The sequence below is a fragment of the Hemibagrus wyckioides genome, linkage group LG03, assembly GCF_019097595.1.
Source record: "Hemibagrus wyckioides isolate EC202008001 linkage group LG03, SWU_Hwy_1.0, whole genome shotgun sequence".
In the NCBI taxonomy this organism is placed as follows: domain Eukaryota; kingdom Metazoa; phylum Chordata; class Actinopteri; order Siluriformes; family Bagridae; genus Hemibagrus; species Hemibagrus wyckioides.
In genome coordinates this window covers 19,484,486-19,511,534 of record NC_080712.1, presented here as the reverse complement: position 1 = coordinate 19,511,534, position 27,049 = coordinate 19,484,486, and the positions used below count along the sequence as shown (strand labels likewise).

The following is a 27,049-nucleotide window of genomic DNA, read 5'->3' as shown; positions in this document are numbered from 1 at the left end:
TAATGCTTATTTGCTTATTCAGCAGACCTCCTCCAAAACTGTCTGTGTAAAAAGTTAGTGGCCCCCATCTACTTTCCATTACTATTCCTTGCATAGTGTGTACAGCAACACTCTGCTCCAGTGCTTCTATGCCCCCATGGCCTTCACCACATTAAATACTCCCACCCCAATATCCTTTCTCCCTGACCCAAAGTTCTCCCATTTCCTGACCTTCCAGTGTCCCCATTCAGGCTGCTGCATGTCTGTGTCCTCTCCATGCCTCTCTAACCCTGGTTCCTCTCTCTGTCTCTCTCCTTCACACTGTGCATGTGACTGTGTCTGCTGTGACTGACCAGGGCTTAAAGGGAAACACAGGGGACAAGGTAAGTGCAGGACGGCAGCCCGCCTGTGCACAACTGAAATTCTCTCACTGTGGGTGGTTTGGCGTCTTAGTCCAAAGTACAGTTTGTGCAGGCATCATGATTTATATCAGCGAGACTTTGGGCTCTATCTTGAATAGGCCTGGGGGGCTCCATTTCTGAAGAGATTTCCCACAACGGTTGGATTACCTGCATTTATTCACTCTAAAGCTCTCCAAAACTTGAAGTTGCAGACACCCAAGACTCCCTCTTGTAAATAGCATAATGTTTGGAATGGGTGAGGTTTAGAAAGACTAACTACTCAAGATTTCATAATCCCAGTTGGTAAAACAGATTTTTGCTATTGGTATACTCCAAAGGTTTATATTATATTTATTCTGCCAATATATATTATTTCTGGGAATGCAGAATGGATTTGTAGATACTGTTTTTCAGCTCCAGTTATAGTTATTTGACTGTGCAGCAGTTTCTGTTCTGTTTTCATGTTAGACATTTTTATACCTGTAGATATATCAGTCATTTGTATCAGTACAGGTATGGTTTTATGGGTTCTCATTCTCCTGGAATGGTCTGTGATGTCTGAATAAAAACATGTCACAGAGAAGTAGTGTAAAATCTGATTCATTTGTGTAGTTTTCTACAATGCATTCTTCAGTGGACCCCTGGCTCATCCACATTTTTGTTCAATTTTCAACTCCTTTCAAACCATTAATCAAAAACACAGAATACATGGTACAGGTGCATTAGGAGCTGGAAGAGAACAGTCTCATGTGGGCTATCTCAGGGCTCTGGGCTGGGAAACATTCTAGGATCTAGCATTCCAGCAAAGCATGTTTAAAATGTGTGGGTTTGGAAGTATTCAACAGAACTACATTCAGAACTATCTGTGCAATTTCCTTGTATTTCTCTGTACCAGAATTTTTCAGAGGTTTAGGTCATGTAGTTAATCTGTGGTTTCCTGCACAGACTTGCCTGAGCAGCAGATCCTGGCAAATGTATGCATCTTCATTGCATAGCTAAACAACAGATTAAGATGTACACACTGCTTAGAGGCATACAATCCTGAAGCTCTCAACATCTATCCTTTTTTTCAGTGGTAATATAATAAAATTACCGGTAAGCATTAAAGAAACAAAAGCAGGAAAAGCAATGATGAATTACTTGACTGTTTCAAGATTCTCTGTCAGTACATTTTATTTTTCTTAGAAGGGCTTTCTTGAAGGAATTGAAATCGAGTAAGTCCATACTGTGTTGTTGATCCGAAAACTGCAGTATAATTTATTTGCCAGTTTTATGGATAGATTTCACTCCAACTTTGACTGATTATGTATGAACTTAGAAATGAGTTATTTGGCCATTCCCAGCTACTAACAACTTTTCAAGATCTTCTATTGTCCTTTTGGACAGATCTCTATAAAAACCACTTGGACCACAACTTCAACAAAAAAGCTTGGGAGTCTTTTTCTTTTTTCGCTTGCCTGAATTGGCCACTGCTAGACCTCATCATTTTCCCTCTGTAGTAGCCATCATGGACTACAGATGCACAAAACCTATGTTTGAAAGCAAATAGGCCCCCTGGATAAAACAGGAATTTAGTCAGAAGCATTAAAATTACCTGTAATTGGACAGATGACTGGGTCATCAAAGGTGTCTCCCTGATAAGGTTTCATTGGAGAGAGCTAATTAGGGAAAGTGCTAGAAACATGATAACATTCTTGTCTGGCCACAAAGATTTGTGGGATTGTCTTGGGAGGCTGGGTACACCATTAAGGACTGGCTGACACTGTGCAAATTACCTTAGTTGTGCCAGAGAACCAGTTCACCGGGCCATGCTCTGTTTACTCTGCAGTGCACTCTGACCTTCCCAGCTATCAACACTCAAGTATGGGCATATGTTTTAGACCAAAAATCATGCAAACCACATAGACACATGCATGTTTTCTTAGCAAGTCTGTTCAGATCGCTGTCTTAAGACTAGGCTAGTGGGAGGGAATTTTCACCACATGTCAATTAGTGTTTAAAGACCCATTTCTGGTATACTTCATTTTAGCCTTTTATGCAGAATATAGATTAGACACACCATTCTCTTTCTTTCCTCTGTTACTTCTTCTGATCATTTCTATCTTTCTGTCTGTTCTTAGGGAGCTCCAGGGGAGCCAGGTCTATCTATCATTGGCCCACGAGGACCACCTGTAAGTGTCATCACTGGCACCAATAAAAACTCACATTACTTTCAGTTAGTCTCAGAATCTGTCATCAGAGGAATGAATAGATTTGCTTTAAAGCAATGTTATTGCTGTTTTGGACAATTGCTTAAATTGTTCACAAATTGACTGCTCCCTTTCTGTTCCACGCCCTACTAGCTGGTTTAGCATGGATAAATAAAAGCTTCTGTGACAAATTTAAGCAGCATCATAAAAAGGACTCTGCAAGTTTCTCATTCAAAGTTTCTCAAATTTTCATTTCACTTCTGCAGTATAGCCCCTCTAATGGAGATGAATTAAACAGAATCCCCACAGCAGAATGTATGGAAATACTTAAGGTTCATTTGAACACTGAAGGGCTTTGAGTTGCCTATAATGATGGTCATTTGGAACCCCATCTTCATTAGGCAGAGAAACGAAAACATCCTAATTTACAAGATAATGATCCAGACACTAGACCCCTAGATTACCTACTATTGTACTGTGTTTATAAATGAGTAGTTGGGGCTCCAGATGAAATGGGGCTTGTCCCAAACTCGGCACCCACACCCTATCTTCTGTCCGCATTCCAAGCAGAAGACAAAAGGGTAATGTTTCCCCCTCAGAAGTGCAATTTCCTTTCTGATTATCCTGTGAAATGCTCTGGCCATTCTTTGTCCTGCGGTTTTCCAATCCATCCCCCAGCACTCCTGGTTGACAGACCCGAGATACCTTATGGCACAGCTAACAGACTGCTTAGGCAGGAACAGACATCTGGTTTTGAGCTTTCTGATTGCATGCCTTTCTGTACCCAAGTCCTTCCACTAGTCATAAGGCACTACTAGGATACAGACGGCTGTGAGAGACAGGGTCGTGGCAGAGCGAAATGTCAGAGCAGGATTGCTGTAGGAGGGGACCTCTCTCAGCAGGTGAAGAGAGAGCGTGGGCTTTGTGCTGAGTGGGTCACAGAGGTTGATTTGAAAGAGAGGTGTGGAGAGGGCAACGGAAATAATAAATCAGCCAGGTGGACTTAACTGAATGCACAGCTACAATGCCTTTCACACATACAAACAAAGAGATTAGAAAAGTGACTGAGCACTCATTAGGACCTGCAGAGACAAGGTCTTTCATTGTTCGTATGTTTCTACCATTGCTTTATAGTACTAAAGGTACTTTATTTGTGGTGTATCACAATAACATGTCAACGGAAATACAAAAAATATAAACACTGTATAATTTTCATTACTATATAGTGTAGTGTGAAGTAGGCAGCACAGAAAAGCACATGATCCTGGACATATTGTGTAGAAATTTGTTTGAAATAGCAGGCTATTATTCACACTTTTTCTTTGACTGTAGACTTGGTTACTGCTGGGAGAGAGACCCATCTATGTTCCCAGTAACTACCTGGGAGCCAGACGTATAATCTCTTTCATTACTTGCACTCACCTCTTCCTTGTAATTTCTTCTAGTTTTCCTTCACTGCCCATTATCTCTTTTTTTTCTGAGGATATTTAATGACTTCTTCCTCTCTTAAAGGCACTAATAGATTTTTCTATCAAAGCAACCTTGGTATTGTGTCAAGGGAATTGTAGCAGTAATGATAAACGACATGCACTTATTCAATTTGGTGTCTTGGTTGTTGGTTTCCGCTTATTAGATTTGTGTCTCATTTTGTTTGCTCTAATGCGGGATTTCACAGCATGGTCTAGTTTGAGACCGTGCATTTTGTTTCCACATCCCACACCAAGGGGTCCCAATAGAGAACAATGACCTCTTACCGAGTTCACATCACTTATTTTGTTTGTGTGTGTGTGTGTGTGTGTGTGTATTCCTCAGTAGAGGAATTTCTGTGTTTCTGTTTGCTTTTTGTTTGCCTATATATTGTAGGAATGCTGTTTACATAGAATAATTTATCTGTTGCCTTTCTTTTTGTGTGTCTCTATTCAGGGTCAGCCGGGCACAAGAGGATTTCCTGGCTTTCCGGTATGTCATTATATCCTGATCAGTAATGACCAAAACTATGTAGATAATATATTCAGAAGTAAAAAAGAAAAGAAGATGAAGAAATAAGCATCCATTCTTTTCGTACTTCAAAGATCTATTCAAGAATGTGTTGCCAGAAAGTGTGATATCCAAGTTATATAAAATGCACCCCTTTCTAGTAACAATAGGTGGTGCTGTTTAAGTATTCATGTGTGATTTACATTAGAAAATATCTTAATAGGCATCAGTAAAATATAAGTGAACACCCACATACAGTATTAGATCGTGTCATTATGTAATATTGTCTCATTTTATTTATTTATTTATTTGTATGGCTTTTCATTTATTTATTTGTATGGCTTTAATGGCTTTCATTTTCTTGCTTGCTTTATTTTTTTGATTTTATGATCTGATGGTCAACTTTGTTGAGCATAATCAACTTTTAGCATTAGCTGTTTTGTTTGTAGATGAGATCAAAAATAATGTCGGCAGATACTTTGCTCATTTTAACTATTTATTATTAAAATGAAGCAAAATCATCTGCCAATGAAATAAGAAAGTTTTAAGCTTAAAATGAGTACAGATGACAACAAATGGTAATCTTATAATAGGAAATGCTAGAAATTTCTGACTATATTTAAGATGTTTTCAGTTGCTAAGAAATGTTTTGCACTCACTACAGGTAATTCATTTCAAAACTCAAACGATGACATGAAAACAAAGTCATTTGTAAAGAAGTAACAAAATCATATGTTTATTTTATCTACTGTGATCCTCTATACTAAATTAGCAAGAGCCAAACACTCATTTCAGGTGTATGTATAAGTTGTGATCTGCTGGACACACACATCAGGACCATGTGAATACAATACCTTGTATTGTGTACAAAATACACTGTACTTTTAGTGTGTTCTTTCTGTATTCATTTTTAAATATTTGACATGTACCTTTGGCCTAACCTTTTGAGGAACTGCCATTTTTTCTTCATAAACATCATCATATCAAAGTAGTCTAGACAGCCATGTAAGCCTTGCTTCCTCTTGGCCTTCTCATCAAAGTCTCCCCTTTTTCTGCTCTTCTTTTTTAGGGTCCTATTGGCTTGGATGGAAAGCCTGTAAGTCTCTTTATAAAATGTGTGATTCATTTGAGAACATGAAATGTTTTCATCAAATAATTTAAAGCTAATTGATAACACTTGTTATAATCATGACTAGGTTAATTGTACTAACAGTGATTCTGGTCATTCCTTAAATAAATTAGAAATCACTGGCTAGCACTAAAATACCCAGCTGTCTGCAATGAGAAATAACAGACAAAAAATAATGTCTGTGGCAACTGATGTTTGTTTTTTTCCTCGCAGGGGCAAAATGGTCAGAAAGGAGACATGGTAAGCGTTCTGGTACTGCAATGTCTAGTGCTCATAAAGCCATGTATTATAAACTCCAGTCAGGAAATTGTGCAGGTCTAACCCACCAAGAAGCTCACTTTAAATCACACAGAAAAGCAATTATCATAAAGAGCAGTATGTCAGAGTCCATAAAATTCAGCCATTTGTTCTGAAGACAGCTTGTAACACTGATATTTATTTAGCTTGTTGAGTGTGACCGCATGATGCCTCTAGCATAGCAGGGTCAACTCAGCTTCTGGAGGGCAAGAGCACTGCAGAGATTAGTGTTTTCCCTCTTCTGGCACAGCAAATTCATCTCACGCAGGTCTTGGTAATTAGCTGATGAGTTGAACCAGTTGTGTTAAATGAGGCAGAATGGTAAACTTTGCAAAGGCCTTTCAGGGCTACTCTGTAACACCTGTGTACTAAGAAAACAGTTTAGTTTGATTCATTGGCCGTGCAACTTGATAGATTCATGATGCTGTTGTTTCTGACAACAGGGAAACATTACCCATCGTTAAGTATACATTATACACTGCAGTCCAGTTAATTTCAGCTGAATATATTGGTGATAGACACCAAAAAAACCTTTTCGAAGAGCCTCTAGAAAAAGGAAGCCAGGAACTACTGTAAAGTGGGGCATTCCTACAAAGTGTCATGAATAAAAAGTTGGTCTCCCAGCATCATGGTGACACCTTTATGGGGTCTGCTTCGCTGCTGAATGGCCCCCACAGGGCTTGTGACTGAAGCACAATGACTCTTTAATATTACACGCAACCTTCTGACAAACCCACCTTCATCTGGCATTTAAATTCTCTCTTTTTTATTGATAAGTTCCATCTCAGTTTCAACATTCTGCTGATTTTTTTGTCTTTCCAGGATGCAGTAAAAAAGCAGATGCACCAGTATTTTCATATAAACGTCATAGCACTTTGGAAGCTTTAAGCTATTCCAGTCTTTGGCTCTCAGTATGTGTTTTAGATTTTCAGCTGCAGCATTCAAGGGCCTTTGTGCTATAACTATGAGATATATATTTTTTTATTTATGTGGAGATTTGTCTTTTTCTAGGCCGTTGGCAGCAGTGATTGCTGCTCCTTCATAAGAGTGCGCTCTCTTTGGCTCTGGGGTGCTGGCGGTCCACAGAAGCTCGCTCCCATTAGCCAAAACAAATTTCATGGCTGTCCACTCCAGGCCTGGACTAGTTCATCAAATAGCTGAGGCAGAATAGCTGAAAAAATGATTCATGTTTTTACTATGAGCCCATTTCCGCTGCTTTTCCCTGTTTGACAAAATGAGGAAATTTTTTTTAAAGGTGCTGAGGTTATTTATATGGAACACATTTGTAGTAGTGTGAGAATGAACAGTGTGTTACTTACTAGTGTTATTTACTAGTGTCCGCTACTGTTTATTTTTACAATTAATTTATGTGATGTATTTATGTATGACAGGGGAAACTGTATTGACAAATCTGTTTCTTTTAATTATTAATGTCACCAGGGCCCACCTGGTCCCAAAGGACTTCCTGTAAGTATTTTATAAAATTGTTTATACTGTTGTGCTCTACAGTAGTTTACACCAATTGTACTTCTTGAACATTTTGTACAGTTAATGTAATATCCACATTTATTACTGTTTATTAGGGTGAACCAGGTCCAAAGGGGGAAAAGGTATAGATCAAGTTTTTATTGTATACTTAGCTACTTACTTTATACATTTTCTAGGTTCTTACAGGTCCTGTTTGTGTGTTTTTCAGGGTGTGTGTGGTGATTATACACATCGGGTGAGTGAAAGAATTCCTTTTAAAAATTGCTTTATATTGTGCAACATACTGTGCAATATAATTAAAGAATCCACAAACATTTTGTATGTTATTTTGATTTGCTTCAGTAATTTGTCTTTTTTAACTTTAAAGAAGTTATAAACAGAGTGCTGCAATTACCTGTCTGCACAATCAGCTGAAAAGAGGGCAAAGAACAGTGGATTGATAAATTGGTATAATTCATGACGGATAGCACATGTGGAGCTGGAGACCTTCTGCTCTTTCTCTGGGGTATTAGCGTTCCACTGAAAACCAGACAATTATACAGCAGCTTACAGAAAAAGATCTGATAAGGTTTTCTGATAATCGAGTGCCAAGAAAAAGACTCGTTTGTGTTCTGGGATTAACCACATCACAAGTTCATTCATTTCCTAGAAACTTTGCATTAGATATCGAAATAAAAAAATCAAGTATGTATGACATGTAATTATCAGATTTTCGCAAAGCGAACTAACTACAAGTTAAAATATTACGTTTCAGTGTTCAAGGTATAAACCTCTAGGGAACAGTGAAATGGTTTTGTTCAAGCAGGTTGTAGAGACAGCAGATTGTCTAAAGGTTCTTGTTAAGTACACCAAAAACAAGCCTCTATGTGGGAGGTCTGTGTTAGCGGGTGGTTACAGTTATGTTGAAGGGAGCCAAGAGGTCACTGGCTTAGAGACAGGAAGGACTACTTCATGAAACAGAGATGGGAATCACTGAGTGCTTGTGCTTCTGATATGTGCGTTCATATGCACATATAGTTGTGTGTGTGTGTGTGTGTGTATGTGTGTATCTGTGTGTATATGTCTGTTTATGTCTGTGTGTGTGTGGTGGGCCACTTTAAGCAGGGACTTCCAGTGAAAACTCTGGCAGCATTACGCTCCAGTCAGGCTCTGATGTTAAAGGTTTGTGGGGTCCTCCCCTTTCCCCAGAAGTGTGTGTGTGTGTGTTTCAGACATGCTGCAAAGAGAGACCAGATAAGGCCTGTCATCTGACTAAGCCAGGGGTCAGAGAAACAAGAGCCTGTGACTAAATTATGTGCAATAATGAATCAGTGTTCTTTATACACAGTGTTTTATTTTTCGTGTTTTATTACTGTCTGACTAGTCCTAGTGCATCTTAAAGTGTAATTATTAGGCTGTTGGGACATTAAATGCAAAGCAATGCAAAACAAAGGCAAGTTTCAAACAGCTTCAGTACCAGCTTATTTTCAATTTAATGGGTAAGTTACAAGAATGTGGAAGTCTATACCTGCCAACAGGTCCTGGGATTTTGATGGGTTTTAGTAAACTACTAAATTAGATTAGTGGGAATATGGTTAGTAACTTTTCAAACTGTACTTCATAATGCTGGTAATCTCAACAGAAACGGCGTATTGTCCACCCATGTGCTGGAGGACAGGCCACAGTAAGTCTGTTGCTAAACTCTCTTTGTTGCAAGACTGAAGTCTACACAGCACTGACGCAGGACACAGGACACAGGACACAGGAACCAAACCACAGTGGATTGAGATATCTAAATCCAGTTCAAAAAACACATTCTTATCAACGTTATTCAATTATCTGCCCTTTGGGCTTGGATGCTGCATATGATTTGGCTTCCGGTTGAAAATATTTATCTCACCACTGTAACTCAGACTGCTGGGTCCTGTTTGTCAGTTCTCATGCCGTTTTTCACTCTTTCTCTCCGTTCCACCTTGATCTCTTTCTTTTATCTCTCCCTGCCTTGCTGTTACCCTGTTATACACTCTTTTGCATTTATTTCTCTGTTTCTTTTCCTTTTCCCCTCTGCATCTCGTTGACACCGTTTCCTTCCTTTGGCCTGCTGGTCAACCTGTTGCCCTCGTGACCTTTTGCGCTGCGACCCACCTGTGCTTTGTGACCTGAGCAGATGTTGCCCATCACCGTGCGCAACATGCCCTCAATAAGCCCTCTAATTCTAAAGCGCCTCAAGGTACATCTCTCTCTGCCACCCTTCTTACCCCTGCCAAGGATGCCAGCCACTGTCGACCAACTGCCAGCCAAACCCCAATCCCTTTAGTAACCCCAGTCCCGTCCCCAGTCCCTTTAGTAACCCTCGATGGCACCACTGTGTTTGCTAGCCATCTCTTTAAATGCTGGAAATGTGAGAACAGTAATGGAACCATTCCACAACTTTATTGAGCTATTCTAACTGCAGTCAAATAGGTCTGATTTATCTGAGATTTTACTATGGTTTTTCAGTTTGACATTTGTAGTCACAATTTAGCGTTTATTGGTACACTTAAATACTGACATGCCATTTCTCAAAGCCATGGCCGTTTACATTTGAATGTTCAGCCCAGTGCCAAAGCAAGGTTTCCAAGAAATGATACATTTTCTATCCTTGCCCAGATATCTCCATGGTAATTTTAGACAAGGAAATGGGCAATTATTAGCACACTGACAGGAAGTTATCTTGGAAAAACTCTAAAAAATAGAAGAGGTTTTTCCTGTGCTTTCATTGATGAAAAGGCTGAAACCACAGTGGTCAAGAGGTTTTTAAAGCTACTGATTGAGACAAATGATGTTATCTCAAGATGTGTTTCTATCACATTCTTTAAAGAAAAGATTGTGAAGAAGTAATTGACATTTATATAAACCTATAAAGTACAGATCTCTAGATCTCTTTCTGCAATTTTCATAATGTCAGGCTAAAATGAACAAAAGTAGGGGATAGAGAGCTTATTTGCCAGGAAAGTGAGGACAGTCCAAAAAAGCATGCCAGTCCTGCTTCCTGCTCTCAAAACCTCTTTGTGAATTCAAACTGTAATAGCTTACTTGTACACAAAGTCCTGGCACAGACCGACTTCGGCTGGCATCCATCCTCTATATTGTTCCTACAGGTGTATGTATGTGAGTGTGCCAGAATAGTGCACCATGTTTGGAGACAACAGTCCCCATTGTTGAGGACCACTGACTAAAGGAAAAAGTGGAAATGGCTCCACTTGGAGGACTTTCTGTGTTGATTCTTGCCTAGTCTGAATCGGGATAATGGAATGAATTCATTTAGTGTACTCGCTTCTGGTATAATAAATCAAGGCTAACCAAGTCCTGTCAAAGAATTAATGAAGAAAAGATGGCTTCTAAATTTTAGGACGCATTATCCAGTGTTACTTGGATTCTGCAACTGCACAGAGGAAATATGAAAGAGATTATTTAAAAGAATAATTAAAGAGAAAATTTGTTCCTTTTATTTCTAAATGAGGTGGCCAGATAATTTGATACTTTAAAACACAAATATAGATTTAATTATTGAACAAACCAGATATAATATTCTTAATAATTACATTTTTCCTAGCCTGGTGCTAGTCTCTATTTCCAATTCCATCCCTGATTTTGTTCTGCTTTTGGTCTGTTTTTTAATTTTTTTTTAACCGAAGATATTTTTAGCAGAACATGTCTGAGGTTCAAATTGTTGACAGGGTCCTGAAAAAACAGTATGAGTGAGTGTTTCCTGGTCAGTGGTCAGAACGCTGAAGCTTTTTAGGTGAACCTAAGCCACATTGGCTTGGTTCTTATACATGGACAGCCAAAAATCAGTGGCTGCAATTGTTTTCCAAACATGGTTCTCTCTCACTGAAGTTTAATAACCACCGGTAGAATAACTATTTAAATTACCAACTTTCCATTTGTTGAAAGCCACATGTTTTAATTTCAATTTTCAACTCAGCCATAAGGGTTTACTTCCTTTCCATTTCGGTCTCTGTAATTCATCAGGTATTTCCACTTTAATATACTGGAATTGAAACAGAAGGGACCCTAATGCTGATGTTGAATCTGCTATACATAACAATATATTTTGGCTTCTCTGTCTGAGATTGTAATATGTTGTCTCTTAGCAGGGCGAGCCTGGAGCACAAGGACCACCGGGCCCTCCTGGCCCCCCAGGGCTTCCTGGTAGTCCAGGATTGACTGGTGCTAATGGGCCACCGGTAAGAATTTTATTCCTAGTGTTAGGTTTAATCTTGTAGGATTTCACTGTATGTTGTCTCTGGCTCTATGGTAAATATATGTATCCTTTTTATTTGTCATTTCTTGTCTCACTAATATATGGGAACATTTTTATAATAAAGGGAAAACCTGGAGAACCTGGAAAACCAGGAAAAGACCTGAGGGTGAGTAAAAGCATAACTAAGTCTCAATCTTATAGATTACAAATTGTACAACTAAATCAATTGATTTAGTATGTTAATAATTTGTTATGTTTTTTTGTTTTCTGTTTGCAGATGTTGACAGGAATGAAGGTAAATGTATGTAAGATCTAAAGGAAACATTAGTTAATGCTGAGACATTATTGTGATAGGACTAAACACTGTGGTAAACTCCTGAAGTGCCTAAAGATACACGTGTAATGGCTGAATGCATTTGGTAAATGTCTATATTTTGATTTGTCAGACCTCACACAGTACACGGTTAAGGAAGGCTTCTTGCTCAGGTTGATTAATAATCACTTTACAGACCTAGCAATTAATTACATATAGCAACTTGTGTAGTATTACTGGTGCAGAGTCCTAGCTTTAACCTTTTTTGAGTTTTAGTCCAGCTGTGTCAACAGCACTTTTCAAGGTGTTATACACAGGCCTAAGGTTCAGGCAAGGTTCAGCCATTTACAGGGAGAGTGCAGGCTTTTGCTACCAGTACAAAAGGGATACGCTGCATTTCACCGGTCTGTGTTGCTGTTGGATAATTCTCCATTTCCCCGATGCATTAATTGCCATGGATTGTTTAGTATGGAGAATTCAAACTGTTGTAAGTTGAAACATGCAGGGCCTATAAAATAGCACACCCAAGCTCTATATAAAAGCAACACTCTAGTGTATATCAGCAGGAGCTAGACATGTCTTTTGTGGATTGCCAAGCCACTATAAAGGAATAACTTCCTGCAAATTGGCCAAATCATAAATGATATGACTTGATATCATTTGAAAATCAACCAAAACTCTTTACATCAGGCAAAAGATCTTCTTAGGGAGCACATTTATTACGCAATCTTATGCTATTTTGTAATCTGTTCAGCAAAGAGATGAATGGCAATTAATTATAATGACTATGTTATATTCTCTGACTTTTATAATTATAGGGAGAACCAGGTGTACCAGGACAAAAGGTAGGTTTGTCAAGTAAAAGGCATGGATTAATGTCTCATCTAATATATGCAAAGATCTGTTTTTATGAATATGGAAAGCAATTATAAAAAATTGTTCGACTTTTTCATACTGTAGACATTTTTACATTGAAGAGATAGATATATGTGAGATATTGAATGCAATGTAATTTACAGTAATAAATGTCCAAATCATCTGTTATCCATGTTCTACTACTAAGAGTACTGTGTGATCTCTGTCCAGGGTGATCGTGGTGAGACAGGATTAACTGGACCTGAAGGCCCCCAGGTAAGCTTCTTTCATGTATGGCCATCATGATTATCATACAGAACAGCAGATTCCACCCACATATTAAAATCTTTGTGCCAACGTCTTTTGGTCATAGTTAGTAATAAAGTCTTTCTAGGGATGCTTTCACATATGAAGTGTTTAGTACATATAATTGGAACCCTGGGGCGTTTTCCTTCTGTGTGGTTTGTTTGAGCAGGTGAGAATACAGCAATTGCACTTTGGAATGGGCCAAGACCAGTCTAAACTAGTCTGAGTGAGTCTCAGTGTGGTTTCAAGTAAACCCTAGCACAGTTTGATTGCAGTGAGAAAATGATTTGACTCCGAAGAGACCCGTTTGCAGGAAGTGAATGAAACATGAACATTGTTTATGGGTTATGGGGAGAATTTTTTTTTTCTAGATGTGAGCCATGAAATGCAAACTGAGCTGCAGAAATGCCATGTGTTCTGGATATCTGGAATGTAGAAACAAACAGAAAGTGAAAATTAACATAAAGAAAAAGAATATATAAGCTGAATACCATACACAGTACATTGAAAACTAGTTATTTATATACTTATCAAATCATTTATGTAGTGCCGGCTCTGTGCTCCATGGTCGAGTAATTTTTCCGATAAGTACACACATTTGGATTTTAACTTTGATCTATTGCCATTTTTCTGGTGATTGAAAGCACATGATGAATAGGTTTTTAGCTGTACATGCTCCTCAGCCAGCCAGCGTTTCTTTTTTGGTTTGTTTTTAATTATGTGCAGTGTGAAATCAAACCAGACAGCGAATCCAGCAGTATATATTTCACTCTGATTGGGACTCTGTTATTGGTAAAATGTTAAAGTACCCTAAGAAAACATATGCACAAATATACACAGAGAGGAAGACAGAGATATTCACTGTGAGCCAGCCTCTATCTTCCTACTTCATCATATTGATTTCACTCGGTGTCCAACGCCTAAAGGACTTTCCCACACTGCAATATGCCTAGTCCTATTCTTTTGAATTTAGCCATACATTTCTGTGACTTATCCATACCAGGCCTATTCACATTTCCTTTCTACCTCATATGTTTTTCTGAACTTCGTTCTCTTTTCTCATACACATGCTCAACATGTCCCTTCCAGAACTGACCAGTGTATGATTGATATTTTTGTGAGGACTGCTCACCCTAGCTCACACCACCAATGATTTTATTATTTGAATATAAATTAACTTTACCGTGATAAAACCCATACTGTGCAAACTTTATTTTGAACTCTGAAACAACCTGCTACTCCACTCCCTCAATATCAGACCTAGTAAACTTTAGATTTCTTCCACAGACATGGATATTTTCCCATGCATCCATCCAAATAAGATCTCGAGCCAGATTATGAGTAATCATCTCATATGGGGCACAGCAGATTTCGAGAAAAACACATTGTTAAGAAATGTTTTTCGACCTCAGCTGAATGTAACCACTCAGTGCATTTTCAGAGAGAAAGTCGTCATTCTGATCATAGACTGTCCCCAGGTAACTAAAGTAAGACCTTATCTGCTAGCACAGTTTGGTTTTTGTCTAAACGTGAACCTCTAGAGATGTCTCGAGATATGAACCTCTAGAGATGCATCCTCATCCTACCTGACACAAAATGCCTCAGTCATGATAGGTCTTGACAAGCGACTACCTCAGCTCAAGTCAACTGCCTTTTTAAAACATAAACAAAAACAGCAATTTATGTCTTGATGCATGGCTAATGTATTTCTGTTCTTCTGTTTCCTCTTTGTTACCTTAGGGATCCAAAGGGGATCAAGGACAGAAGGTAAGACAACTGTGTGTTTTTGTATTTGGCAAATTTTTAAATACTGAACCTCATTGGGAGTGTTCGGAAAATATTAAGGGTGTAATGCAGTGCAACCATCTGTATCTGTTTAATGTTTCAAATATCCCTATCCCAATATCTCTAAATATGCTCCAGATATCTGTATCTCAGCCAGGTACAACTCTGTGGTGTGACCTAAACTGGAAGGGCTTTCCCCCTAATAATTAAATACTTAATATTTATAATTAAATATTGTTGATTCCAGCAGTTAATCTCAGGGTTTTCACTTAAGATCTCTTTTTTCAGTGTAACTCACATAGTGAGTTGGTTGGTTATTTTCCCCAAAATGTAAACAAATTAGTAGCCAAATTTAAACCACAGTGACCCTTGCCAGGCAGTTATAAAGGATGTTGTAAATACATGTTAATGAATGTGATCTTTATTTGCCTTGCATGCTGATTATTCAGTCTTAACCAGAAGTCCTGTGAACTCTCCTGGCAAGCTTTCTGAAAACTAATAGTGTGGCTCGGATTTCTATCCTATATCTGTATTGTATCATGTTGGAAAACTTTATCTGTTGATTCTGTATAATGTGTTTGTATTTGGTTACATCCCAGCTGAATGTAGATTAAGAAATGTGTCTGCTCTTCATTGCAAGTTAAAACCGTACACAGTAAAGATAAGTAAGCACCAGCAGTTCAGCATGTTTGGACTATTAGTCGGCTTACTTTAATAGCGTCATAGTGGGTAGGTTAATACATTTGCAGTTGTGATTGCACCATGTCATTTGGCTCTTTCTCAAGGGAAGTATTTTCAGTCTATTTACACCTGCTGAGGTACAAATAGCCAGGAGAGGCCAGAGAGTATCCTGTCTGTCTAACTAGCTGTGCTGAGTATTGTCTTGTGGAGCCAACCGTGCTACAGGACATCCAATACAATGTGTCAGTGAGGGCTGCCAGGAGCCAGAGTCAGAGACAGGGTGTGATATCTTAAATAAACCCTGGGCTCTTATCAGCATGTCGGGGACAGTCTGAGTGGCACATTTTAGTGAAGTAGATGGAGCTTCTACCTAGTTCATGGGGTTTAATGGAATTTTCATTTCCCTTCAGGATCCTTCTCTTTACACTATCACACACACACACACACACACACAAAGCTCAAAGCTTTCTGTTCTGTCTCAGGCTTCCAGGACCACCCATTGGGGTTCTGATGGTTAGATTAAGCAATGGTCACTTTTTTCTGATTTATAGTGGAAGTTTATTTTCAGTACATGCCAGGGTGATAAGATCTAAAATCATTATTTGTCCTATGCTACGTTTCTGCTGCGTGTGTGTGTGTGCCCATATGTGTGTGTCCACTACTCTGCTAAAGATGTTTCCATCTGCGTGATGTGTAGGGAGAGGAGGGGAAGATGGGTCTTGCAGGAGAGAAAGGAGAGAAGGTATACTCTCTGAGTGAATTTACCTTTTTGTGCATCTCATCGTTGCATGATTTGAACCATGATTCTAATAGCATGAATATCCATAATGCCAAGATAAATCATTTTCGTTTTTGTTATAAATCTAAAATTTAACCGTAATCACTGGTTTTAAATGGAATGGATTGATCAGACGTCTTGCAAAAGGGTGTCAAAATAGCACATGCTACAGCGTTGATCTTGACCCAGTACATCTGTAAATGATCAATTTTACATGTTGCTTATTAGAGGCCACCGCATTTACTCAGTAATGTCACAAAGAAGCTTTGCCAAGAGGAACAGAACAAAAGTCTTTTCACAGAAGAGGAGCTCCTTAAGTCACATCAGATCCCCAGTGGTCTGATCTTCACAGTCCACAGAGTCCCGTCTGTCTTTACTCATATTCGCACCACAAAAATACACTGTCCCACTTTAGCTTGCTAGACATGTTGCCATGCCTGTAACCTGCACTGGTTACTGTTATGTGTCAGACTCTTGTGAAGGAAATGCAATCCAGTTACTACATCATAAATTACACAATGTCACCACTCCAGTTGTTCTGCAGGCTAGACTATCTGCAGGAGATAGTGAGGCGATGACCACAACCTCTCTGAGTTACAGCCGTCCACCTCAACAGCTGAGTGCAAGACAGACTGAATCCTTTTGACCTTTTACTTAATAAGATGAAAGAGAGCAGACCCACTTCACCATAAACTCCCCCACACATGCAGGAAAACTGTTTAAGGGTTCCTCCCAGAAAGCGGCCTTGAGTAAGGAAAGACTGAGACTTCAGAGATATAATGCAGTTTATCACTCAAAACAGAAAGGAGTATGAGATGACAATTAATTGCCACAAGCAGCAACTGAGAGGGAAAATTTGTTTCCTTCCCTACATTATCTCTTTCCTGAAATCTACGGGAAAATGTATACTAATTAGAAAACCAGTTGTTTCCATTAGAGCCTTCTGTGTTTGTTAAAGATTATGGTTTATTGTTGAACGTTCATATTTCCCAACATTTTATAATCTCTATTCTTAAACTTATCTATGGGCTTCTGAAACCAAATAGAGTAAAACTAGATACAGATTTTGCTCAACATATTTTGACTAGTATGATGACCAGTAGAATTATTAATCAATAACATTAATGGGTTGATATTTCTGAAGTCGCTGAACGTGAAATATTTTCTGCAGAGAAAAGTGTCTAATTGTATAGTTCTATATATGACCCATAACAGTTTCTCCAGAGACAAACCAAACAAGCATTTAATGTGCTGTACAAATAGCAATCGATTTTGGCATTTAGTCTGTATACTGAATGTGGAGAGTAGATTTCTTATGTAATGGTAGAGTGGTGACGAATTTATACTCCCACAATTCCACTGGACTCTAAAAACCACGCCAACATCATTTCACTGCGGAAAATGACAGTGTGATAAATCATCTGTGGACTGCTTCTGTCCACACACTGAATACTGAACTGATCCACCATCCAAAATAGCACACAGGGAATAGAAAAGTAATGATGAGGGATGGAGAAGATGTCAAGAATGGTGTGAGTTGAGCATAAAAGGAGAGGATCAAAGAGACTGGCGATACTGAGACTGCCGCCCTCACTGGAAATATTGAAGGCTGCAGGCATTACAGCATCTTTCTGTTTCCCTTAAGTGCAGTGCTACAGTCTTTCACCTTACTAGAACTTTATATATAAATATATATAAAACCTTAATCTCCAGCACACAATCTACAAATACTGTGTAAAGTGTCTGTTCTCTTCCACTTGACTCATTCTGAACCCCCCAGATTACTTTGGCTGGGTCAGGACTGGTCGGTAGTCATGACAAGCAGCTGAGCATGTTGCTCTCATGTCTCCAGTCCAAAGCCCCTCTTGAGTTCCTGGGATAATTAGTGTACTCTCATACCACATATCGCTTGACAATGCACGACCCTTCCAAGATCCTGACTACTGCACCTGTTAGGGTCTCACATAATCCAAGAGAGTAGTGTGTGTGTGTGGTCAAAGAGGGGATGATTTTACCATCCACTCAGACCTACTGTCCTCTTAACTCTGCACATGGTGCCTGGTGTCTGCGTTCTGCAGTTGACACATATGCTTTCTGTGACATTTGAATTCCTAGAACATTTTATTGGAAATGCACAAGCCAATAACAGAACTGGAATTTTGGTTGCAATTCTCTAATGTACCTAGCACGGTATTTAAAGATCTGTTTTAGTTGCATGGTAATTTAGATGTGTTATGAGTCTTTGAAAAGGTGGAAAATTCTGCCACTTTTCCAGGGTGAGAGAGGGATGCCTGGAATGCCAGGAAAACAAGGAGTAAAGGTAGTATACATTGAATGTGCCTTTAGTCATCCAGTATATAAGCTAGTACTGCTTGGTGGTTGTTACTACTCTTCACCTGCTATGGGTATTCAAACACATTTCCATGTTAAATCCAGAACTGTAGTTCAAGAGCCAAACTGTAAAGCCTGTCTTGTAGTACTCACCCAGCATGCTGTCTGAGGAAGATTTCCTTGCCAAAAATGTTCAGCAGGATCCAAGTGGTCACAAAGCTAGCAATAATCTAGTCAAATACAGTATACTGCAAAAACCGAGGGGAGACTATATCACAAGAGACTGTATCTACTCATGAATGTAAGCAAGGCCAATAGCCATTTTGTAGAAAAGATGGAAAATCAATCAGAACCATTGCATAAGCATTCCAACATTTTGGAATGTCCTGAAACAGAAAGCAACCACTGGTATACTAACAACCAGACATGGAAAAGGTCAGCTAAGAAGAACAATAGCAGTTGATGACAGAACTGTGAAGAAAAACCTAATAACAACAGTCAGTGACTTCACTAACAACCTCCACAGGCAGGGGTGAACGTATCTCAATCCACTGTTTGAAGAAAACTTCCAGAACAGAAATATTGAGACCATACCACAAAATGCAAACCACTCATCAGCGGTAAGAAAGCCAGATTGGAATTTGCAAAGAAATAAAGAGATGAGCCACTAAAGCTCTGGAATCAAGATTAGCCAAAGTGATTCTACCAAAGTGATGGAAAGGCCAAAATGTGGGAAAAGAAATCATCTGCTTATGATCCAAAACATACTGTTCATCAGTCAAACTCAGGAGAGGTATTGTCGTGGTTTGCACTTCAGTGTCTGCTTCTGGACCAGATTCACTAATCTTTAATGATTATCCTTCCTTTTGTGATGGTAGCAGCAGAATGAATTCAAAAGTCTACAGAAGCATTCTGTTTGCAAATTTACAGAGAAATGCATCCAATCTAATTGGGACTAACTTCATCATCCAGCAAGACAATGACCCAAAATACACTGACAACACAACAAATGAAGAAAAGAAAAAAACAGTTTGGAGACATTGGGTGGTCACTGACTTGATGCAGTTATTGCAAGCAAGGGATATGCAACCACAAATTAAGTGTTATTTATTATAATATACTTTAAGACTCTCAGTGCCAATATTTTTGTTTACTTAAAAACTGGGTGGTTTATTTAGTTGTTTAACAAACCTAGATGTAAATATCAGGAAACAAAAGCCGAAATTCTGATCTGCCATGTCATATTCATCTTTTGAACTCAAACCCAAAAGTCTTCAGTGTATGGCAAAAACAACAGAATTGGCCTTTGCTGTTCCAGTACTTTTGGAAGAGACTCTACAATAAACCCTTGGTGGTCTTGAGGCATGAGAGGACATGTGGAAGAGTGTCAGTGACTAACTGCAAGTCCTTGCATACAGTCTCAGCTGTGTCTCTATATCACTCCCTTGTTTTTTGCCCATTAATTTGAGTCAGACGTGAATACCTATCCTCTGTTCTTTACTATGAATAACAGAGCAATGTGGGGCAGCTCATTGTGACTCTGCCAGTGATCAGTTTTGAATGCCTGGAACACACAAAGCCTGACCAGATGTTCTAAATATTAACACCAGCGCATGTTGTCCACTAAATATGATAGGACTAATGGCATCTAAGACATCAAATGTTTACAGTTAATGTCTATGATGTTTAAATTGGTTTATGCTAATTTGTGTGGATACTATGGGCAAAAATGATGATAATAAAGGCTTTTAATAATAACCAAACAGTTTGTTTATGAAATATGGCATGTTGTGAACTCTGGCATTGGGTTTTAGATGTTAGGATCTTATTCTCTTTTCTTTCTATTCCTGTCTCCTTTTTTTCTGTCTCTGACTGTCCTCGTCATTCATTTCAGGGAGAACTTGGTTTTCCAGGTGCTCCTGGACTAAAGGTAAAGGTCTGAGAAATATAGACAGTGACAATAAAACATTAGTCTTAATGTCTTAGTGGTATTCAAGACAAATGGTGTGTTTTCTATCACTGTATAAAGGGTCAGACAGGTATTCCCGGTATTCCGGGGAAGCGAGGCTATAAGGTAAGCCTTTAATGGTCATGAAAAGAGCATGAGGTTCATTCACAATTACTGTCATGTTGTGTGCACACTTTGCTACTCTGGGTCCTTGTTTCATTGTTTGAAATTTGAGAATTTAGTGTCACTGACTGAGAGCAAAAATTTTCCATATGGTGTTCATTACTGTCATGAATTTGTGTCATTCTTATAGGTCTGGGCATGAGAACATGCTGTGTGTGAAACACTGACCTAACTTTGCACTGTGAATTCATTAAAATATTAGTGTCCGGTTCTGTAATTTAATCTACGTGTGCCTTTTTCAGTTATTAAATAGTGCTTAAAGGTGTTTAATGCAATAAACTGGCATCCCATTAAGAGCTGGCACCCAGCTCGCTCCCAGAGTTCCTGAGACATTGTTCTGGATTTAGTGTCGACCTGTATAAAGCTTACTGAAAATGAATTACTGATCAAATCAATGAAAGTGTTTACCAGTACTCTTGCTTGGTCATTGTGTTTTATTACTAATCATGTATGATGTACTGACCTGTCTGTAAAGCCTGAAGAGTGTGTTTGCATAATACAATACTTAGTGAATAGTCTCATGCCTTTAGTGTCAGTGAATACATCGTAATGTAAGAAATATTAATAACTGGTCTGTCGGTAACTGAAACTGGGATATTGAGCTCTTGTGTTTTTATCTCTTGGCAGGGTGAAAAGGGGGAGACAAGTTCTTCAGGAGTTGGCATTAAAGGAGAGCCAGGAGTACCAGGGCTGCCCGGACCCAAGGTATTGCATTTTAAGCATGTTTTAGCTTGTCAGTGATCTATCATTGTTATGAACTATTAACCAGTTTGATTATATTACAGGGTCTGAAAGGTGATCAAGGTATTAAGGTTAGTAATGCCTCTGCTAGTAATAAAACCACTATGTTGTTACACTGATATTTTATATGTTATATATATTTATATAAGGTTTGTCTATCTATAGGGTGAAACAGGATCTGAGGGCCAACCAGGGCCAAGAGTGAGTCAAAACTTAAATGCAAATTAACTGAATTAAGTATGTACTGTTTTACTGTATATTCATTTATTTATTTTTGTATTCTTTATTTTTGCATATCAGGGTCCTCCAGGTGCAACAGGAGAACCAGGAAAAATGTTAATTAACAACAACGAGAATGTATGTTATATGTCTAATCATATTTATGATAATTAATCATAATAATCTGTTCTATCATATTAATGATTAATTATAATCATAATAAAAATTCTAGACATACAGTATGGTTAAATAAATTGTTTGTTTTTCAGGATATTCGTAATGTGCATCTAATGGTAAGTGTACACTGTGTGTAAGATTGCCTAGTGTAAGATTAAGGCAAACTAAACAATTAATGTTCATTCAAATAATTATTCATGTGTGACTACAGGGCCCACCTGGTCTACCAGGACCTCCTGGGTTACCTGGTGCTAAGGTACTAGATCTTTCAAATTTTCACATTTGAATCATGTTTAATATTCTAATTTTCATGCATCTTACTGATGATTCAATGAATAAAAAATTTTAGTGTATTACACACATTTCCTTTGAACTACTTTTGTATTCAGGGTGAAGTTGGGCTGCCTGGGCCTCCTGGTCTTGATGGGGAGAAGGTAAAAGAGTATTCCTTCCATTTTGTTATTAAAGATTAAAAATAGGCAGCGGTTGTTGGTTTGCTGTTTAAGACAATTTGTCAAAGTAGATTACTAAAATTGAACAATCACATGGCTCAGGGTCCTCGGGGAAAAGCAGGAGAGCCTGGACCCATGGGCCCATCTGGACCTCGAGGTGAGGGAGGAGTTATGGGCTTCCCGGGACCTAAAGGGGATAAAGGAGACATGGGTCCCTCTGGATCACCTGTGAGTGTTTAAGGAACCTGACCTACCAGATATGAAGCTGTCACTATTAGAAAGTACATTTTCATTTAATTTGTGATTATAGCTCTGTAATAAGATTAGCTCTGTAACCTCTGCATTGTGAGAGTTAAACTCTGAATGAGAAGTACAATGAATAGTTGAAACACATTTAGTGTGTGGGCAGCATTGCGTCTATCATTAATGCCTCAAAGATTCAAGTTCAAGAATGTGAATGTTCATCTTTTAAATTTGCACCCAGAAATGAATTGTCAGAGAGTAATGTCAGTTGATTCCATCAAAATTTCCCATCTGGACAGTACTTAACCTTTATTTCCTCATTCCTTCCCATTCTGTAGGGTTTAGATGGCCCTACTGGTGAAAAGGGGGCCGCAGGGTCTCCTGGCCCCATTGGATTACCAGGCTCCATGGTACGCAATGGTGCCCTCATTGGATTAATGTTATTGATGCAGAGGCATCAGATAACATAAGAGTGTGAATGTTTCTGATGCAGTGTTGTCATGTAATGAAGATATAAATAACATAGTTAAGCATAACAAAAACGTTTTTACTCTGTTCTTCAGGGTCAGAAAGGTGAAGCTGGAGAGAAAGGAGAAAACGGAGACCAGGTAAATGTTCCTGTTTGTTTTGAGGAACCATTAAAAATAGAGATGGAGAATGAAGCAAGCAGACATGACAGTTTTTCAGCAGCATTAATGTTTGAACAGCAACACACACATACAAAAGAAATATGTTGACCATTCATTTACTATTAGACCACTCTTTTGATGGATCTTAATTTGGCCAAATAGAGTAAAGTTACAATTTGTTTTCTATTCTTCTCAGATGTATGGCCCACCAGGACCTCCAGGACCTGCAGGGCCAGTGGGGCCAATGGTGAGAATAAAATATCCTTCTTACAATGACTAATAAATCGCGTTATTGCATTGTCATGTTAGGCAATACAAAAACTGCTAGCCAGTCAGGGTAGAAACATTTTATACACATCAAAAACAGTTTAACCATTTAACATAAGTACATGACACAACAACTTAACAGACACTGTTAAAATCTGTTAGCCTTTTTTTATCTCTCTTAGGGAACCTACAAAACATCTTCCCTTGAGTCTGGTGTCTGAATTACATTTTTATTTTTTTTGTTTTGTGCTGTAAATAACGTAATTATATACACAATTCAAACATGCATTATTTTTCATTTTTCAGGGACCTCCAGGATTGTCAGGGCCAAAGGTGAGGTTGAGGCATTGTGTCTACCATCTCATATTTTACCACTATATGTTTTATAATACACCTCATAGGTCAAAGTAAGTCAATCTGTTCTGTGCTGTTCTCTGTCAGGGGGAGCCAGGTCTGGGTGTGAGAGGAGAGAAAGGATCACCTGGACAGAAAGGAGATAAAGGAGACAGGGGTCATCTCGGATTACCGGTAAGTACACTTCTGTACTATTCTTATATATCAAGTTTTTTATTTAGCACTCAGCCTTAATGTCTCAAAAGCTTGTAATTTATATGCAAGTATGAAAATAATGACAACACATTTTTTCAGCTAATGCTTTTAGGAACAAAGGACATCCTGGGTGTTAGAGCTGTGTTTAAAAATACGATATGATATGACTAATGTGCTGCTGCTTTCTGTGGTGTTAAGACTAGGCTTCACTGGCTGATGGCTTATTGAGTGCAATGGTGTCAAGTTGCATGAAGCAGTGAATGTCCTTGTGTTCAAAAAGTGCATGGAACAGAGAGATAGTTAGCAGATAGACTATACTGTCAAACATAATTATCCTCAAATATATATATAGATAGAAAATTTGACAGTCCAAATTCAGTACTACTGCCACTACTATCTTTTTTTGGTGGTATATAGAGATTGTCGCATTGTGGAATAAATGAAATGCATTTATTAACTTGTAATTAATATAGCAGGATTTGAGTAATGCATTTTGAGAAAGTGCTTTGAGTTAAGGTAATAGATTTAGGAACTTACCCTTACAAAAAAAGATTTTTTTATCTTATTTATAGATTTATCCAGAAACAGAGACATGATCATGGGAAAGATGCCCAATATTTAACTGCATTGACTAGTATGATGGAGTACAAGAACCATACACAATAATTTGTTCTGTCTTGAATGACTCAGTGTTTTTTAAATCCCTTACATAATTTTATGATTTTCTTTATGTTAAAAGGCATGGAATTAGTGAACTTCAAGGGGACTTTTCCTAACTTTTGGTGTCTCTTTATGGTGTTAATTGTTCAGAAACTTGTTCTAGTCACTCAGTCAGTAGCACAATAACTCCTTTTGCACTTAGATAATGTTTTATCTCAGAAAATCTGCTGAGAAATGAAAACATTTTGAAATAAAACTGTTTGCATAGATGCAAACTAAATTTCAGATATTATTGGTGTCATAAGAAAACCGTTAAGCCCCAAATCACTATTTTAATCATAATTTCAGCTTCCCGTTCTGTGAATAAAATTATTTGGAAAATGGTCCCTTGGTTATGAAATCTACAAATTTCAAGTTATTTCATGTGCAAGAGAAATAGGAAAAAAAAATATAAATAACTTATAGCTTTTGATGTATGATACATTGCTTTAAGATTACTTATTGCCTGAAAATAATTGACAGTTTTATTTTGCTATCATTATGTAAATGTAACCTTTTTTTTTTTTGAAAGCCCTGTATGGCCACTAAAAACTAAAATGTATTCTGTTAAATAACTACCTACAAAAATTGTGTACTTTGGTACTGTCATGTGGAAGGCAGACACTACACAATTAACAAGGACATTACTAAGATTTTCTTCTTTTCTAAAGCGAGGTTTTCTTTTGACAGGAACAATGCATTGATCAGTAATCCTAAACCTACATTTGTAGTTTACCACTCTTGGTATAATAATTTAAAAAATGTTCTCGAATAAAGCATCAAAGCACTTGATCAGGTTACAGCTACCCTGAGAAAGTGGCTTATACTCATGTGGAAAGTTAAAAGGAGTTACTGTCTACTTCTCACATCATCAGCCACACTGTCACTCCTCCATCAAAGCTATTTTTATGGCACACAAATCACTGCTTCACTCACCCCCCACTCCCCCCACTCCCCTCTCCCCACCATCTCTATCTCTCCCCTCCACTCTCTAACTGTTTACACACTGTCCAGGGGGCTCATGGTTTAGACGGCAAGCCTGGTCCAGTGGTGAGTGGCACAAGACCCGTTCCCCTCACCCGTCTCCTTTCATCTCCCTTCATCTCCCTCTATCTATTTGCTTCTACAGCCTGCCTGCAACTGGCTATGTGTCTGAGTACATATGTCTCTATCTGCTTGCCTCTCCTTCTCTGCTTGTTTTAGTCTTACATATTTTGGTTAAGGTCCTTGTTTAAACACTTGGTGAGGCTGGATTGGCAAGGGGATGGCTTTTGAGATGGCATTTTTCATAAGCCTGTTTGCCTGTTACCTCTTGCTTCTTCTAGAACTACAGAACAAGCCACACACTTTTTACTTGTCAGCATTGAGCTGAGTAATTGGGTGCATGAGTAGATCACAGACAACTCCGTACCAAGATAAATAGTCTCTTGCCCTTCCAGCCTGCCCTTCTAGCCTGCCATATTCAGTATTTAAAGATGGCTGACCTCTGATCATCACATTTCAAAGACTTTATTCTTTAAAACAAAAGTATCTTTGACCTTGAGATTTACCAGGAGCGCATGCTTGGATGCGGTTGCATGCTGTATGATTAAAGTATGGCATATCCGTCACATGGCTGCGGATACTGCAGGAAAGCAATAAAGTCTAACTTCTCTTCTTTTAAATTCTGTCCAAGTCAAGAAATCAGAGTTGAAGATGGATTTATCATTATTTTCCTGATCAGTAATATTTAGAATCTTGAGTCTGATAGCACTTTAATGGACAGTGCAGCATGGCTTGGCTTGGCAAATTACCCATAATCCTGCTATATGGAAAGTCTTACCATAAGCTAAGATAGACATGCCATGGCGAGCCACACTGTTCTTTAGAGAAGTACTATTAGAGTTATAATTATAGTGCCCTCATATCATGTTGGAGTTACGGTAATTATAAAATGATGGCTTGGAGATTTTATTCGGAGCTGTTTATCTCGTTGGACTTGCAAATGAGTTGTTTTGATGGAAACATATAAAGCTTCTTAACAGCTTTCTCAGAGATTTTATTTATTATGTGGTCAATAATAGAAAATTTCCAGCTAGTGAATTCAGCTAGTAATAAAGTTCAACAATGACGTAAACACTTTTATAGTTAGAATCTCACCGTAATTCCATCACTGTGTGAAAGCACTTTTAATAGATTTCCTTTATGTAGACCATAGATATAGTCAGC

The 27,049-nt window shown here is 38.4% G+C and overlaps 1 protein-coding gene across 4 annotated transcripts in view; it reads left to right on the top strand.

The window, feature by feature from the left end:
• The window catches only part of col13a1 (collagen, type XIII, alpha 1), a 73,192-nt gene that overhangs the window by 36,743 nt on the left and 9,400 nt on the right, over positions 1-27,049 (top strand). For 2 of the 4 annotated variants that reach the window (XM_058381210.1, XM_058381202.1), the window contains 28 exons: positions 4,493-4,528; positions 5,616-5,642; positions 5,889-5,915; positions 7,413-7,439; positions 7,556-7,582; positions 7,669-7,695; positions 9,607-9,669; positions 11,576-11,668; positions 11,810-11,851; positions 11,963-11,980; positions 12,817-12,843; positions 13,085-13,129; positions 14,900-14,926; positions 16,323-16,367; positions 21,493-21,570; positions 21,651-21,677; positions 21,772-21,807; positions 21,907-21,963; positions 22,095-22,118; positions 22,214-22,258; positions 22,392-22,436; positions 22,557-22,682; positions 23,036-23,107; positions 23,261-23,305; positions 23,523-23,573; positions 23,900-23,926; positions 24,035-24,121; positions 25,856-25,891. In XM_058381210.1, the coding sequence (XP_058237193.1) occupies positions 4,493-4,528; positions 5,616-5,642; positions 5,889-5,915; positions 7,413-7,439; positions 7,556-7,582; positions 7,669-7,695; positions 9,607-9,669; positions 11,576-11,668; positions 11,810-11,851; positions 11,963-11,980; positions 12,817-12,843; positions 13,085-13,129; positions 14,900-14,926; positions 16,323-16,367; positions 21,493-21,570; positions 21,651-21,677; positions 21,772-21,807; positions 21,907-21,963; positions 22,095-22,118; positions 22,214-22,258; positions 22,392-22,436; positions 22,557-22,682; positions 23,036-23,107; positions 23,261-23,305; positions 23,523-23,573; positions 23,900-23,926; positions 24,035-24,121; positions 25,856-25,891 (1,287 nt within the window). Of the gene's footprint in view, positions 1-335; positions 363-2,500; positions 2,552-4,492; positions 4,529-5,615; positions 5,643-5,888; positions 5,916-7,412; positions 7,440-7,555; positions 7,583-7,668; positions 7,696-9,606; positions 9,670-11,575; positions 11,669-11,809; positions 11,852-11,962; positions 11,981-12,816; positions 12,844-13,084; positions 13,130-14,899; positions 14,927-16,322; positions 16,368-21,492; positions 21,571-21,650; positions 21,678-21,771; positions 21,808-21,906; positions 21,964-22,094; positions 22,119-22,213; positions 22,259-22,391; positions 22,437-22,556; positions 22,683-23,035; positions 23,108-23,260; positions 23,306-23,522; positions 23,574-23,899; positions 23,927-24,034; positions 24,122-25,855; positions 25,892-27,049 lie in introns of all 4 variants that reach the window. The other 2 variants (XM_058381184.1, XM_058381194.1) reach the window with 2 other exon arrangements.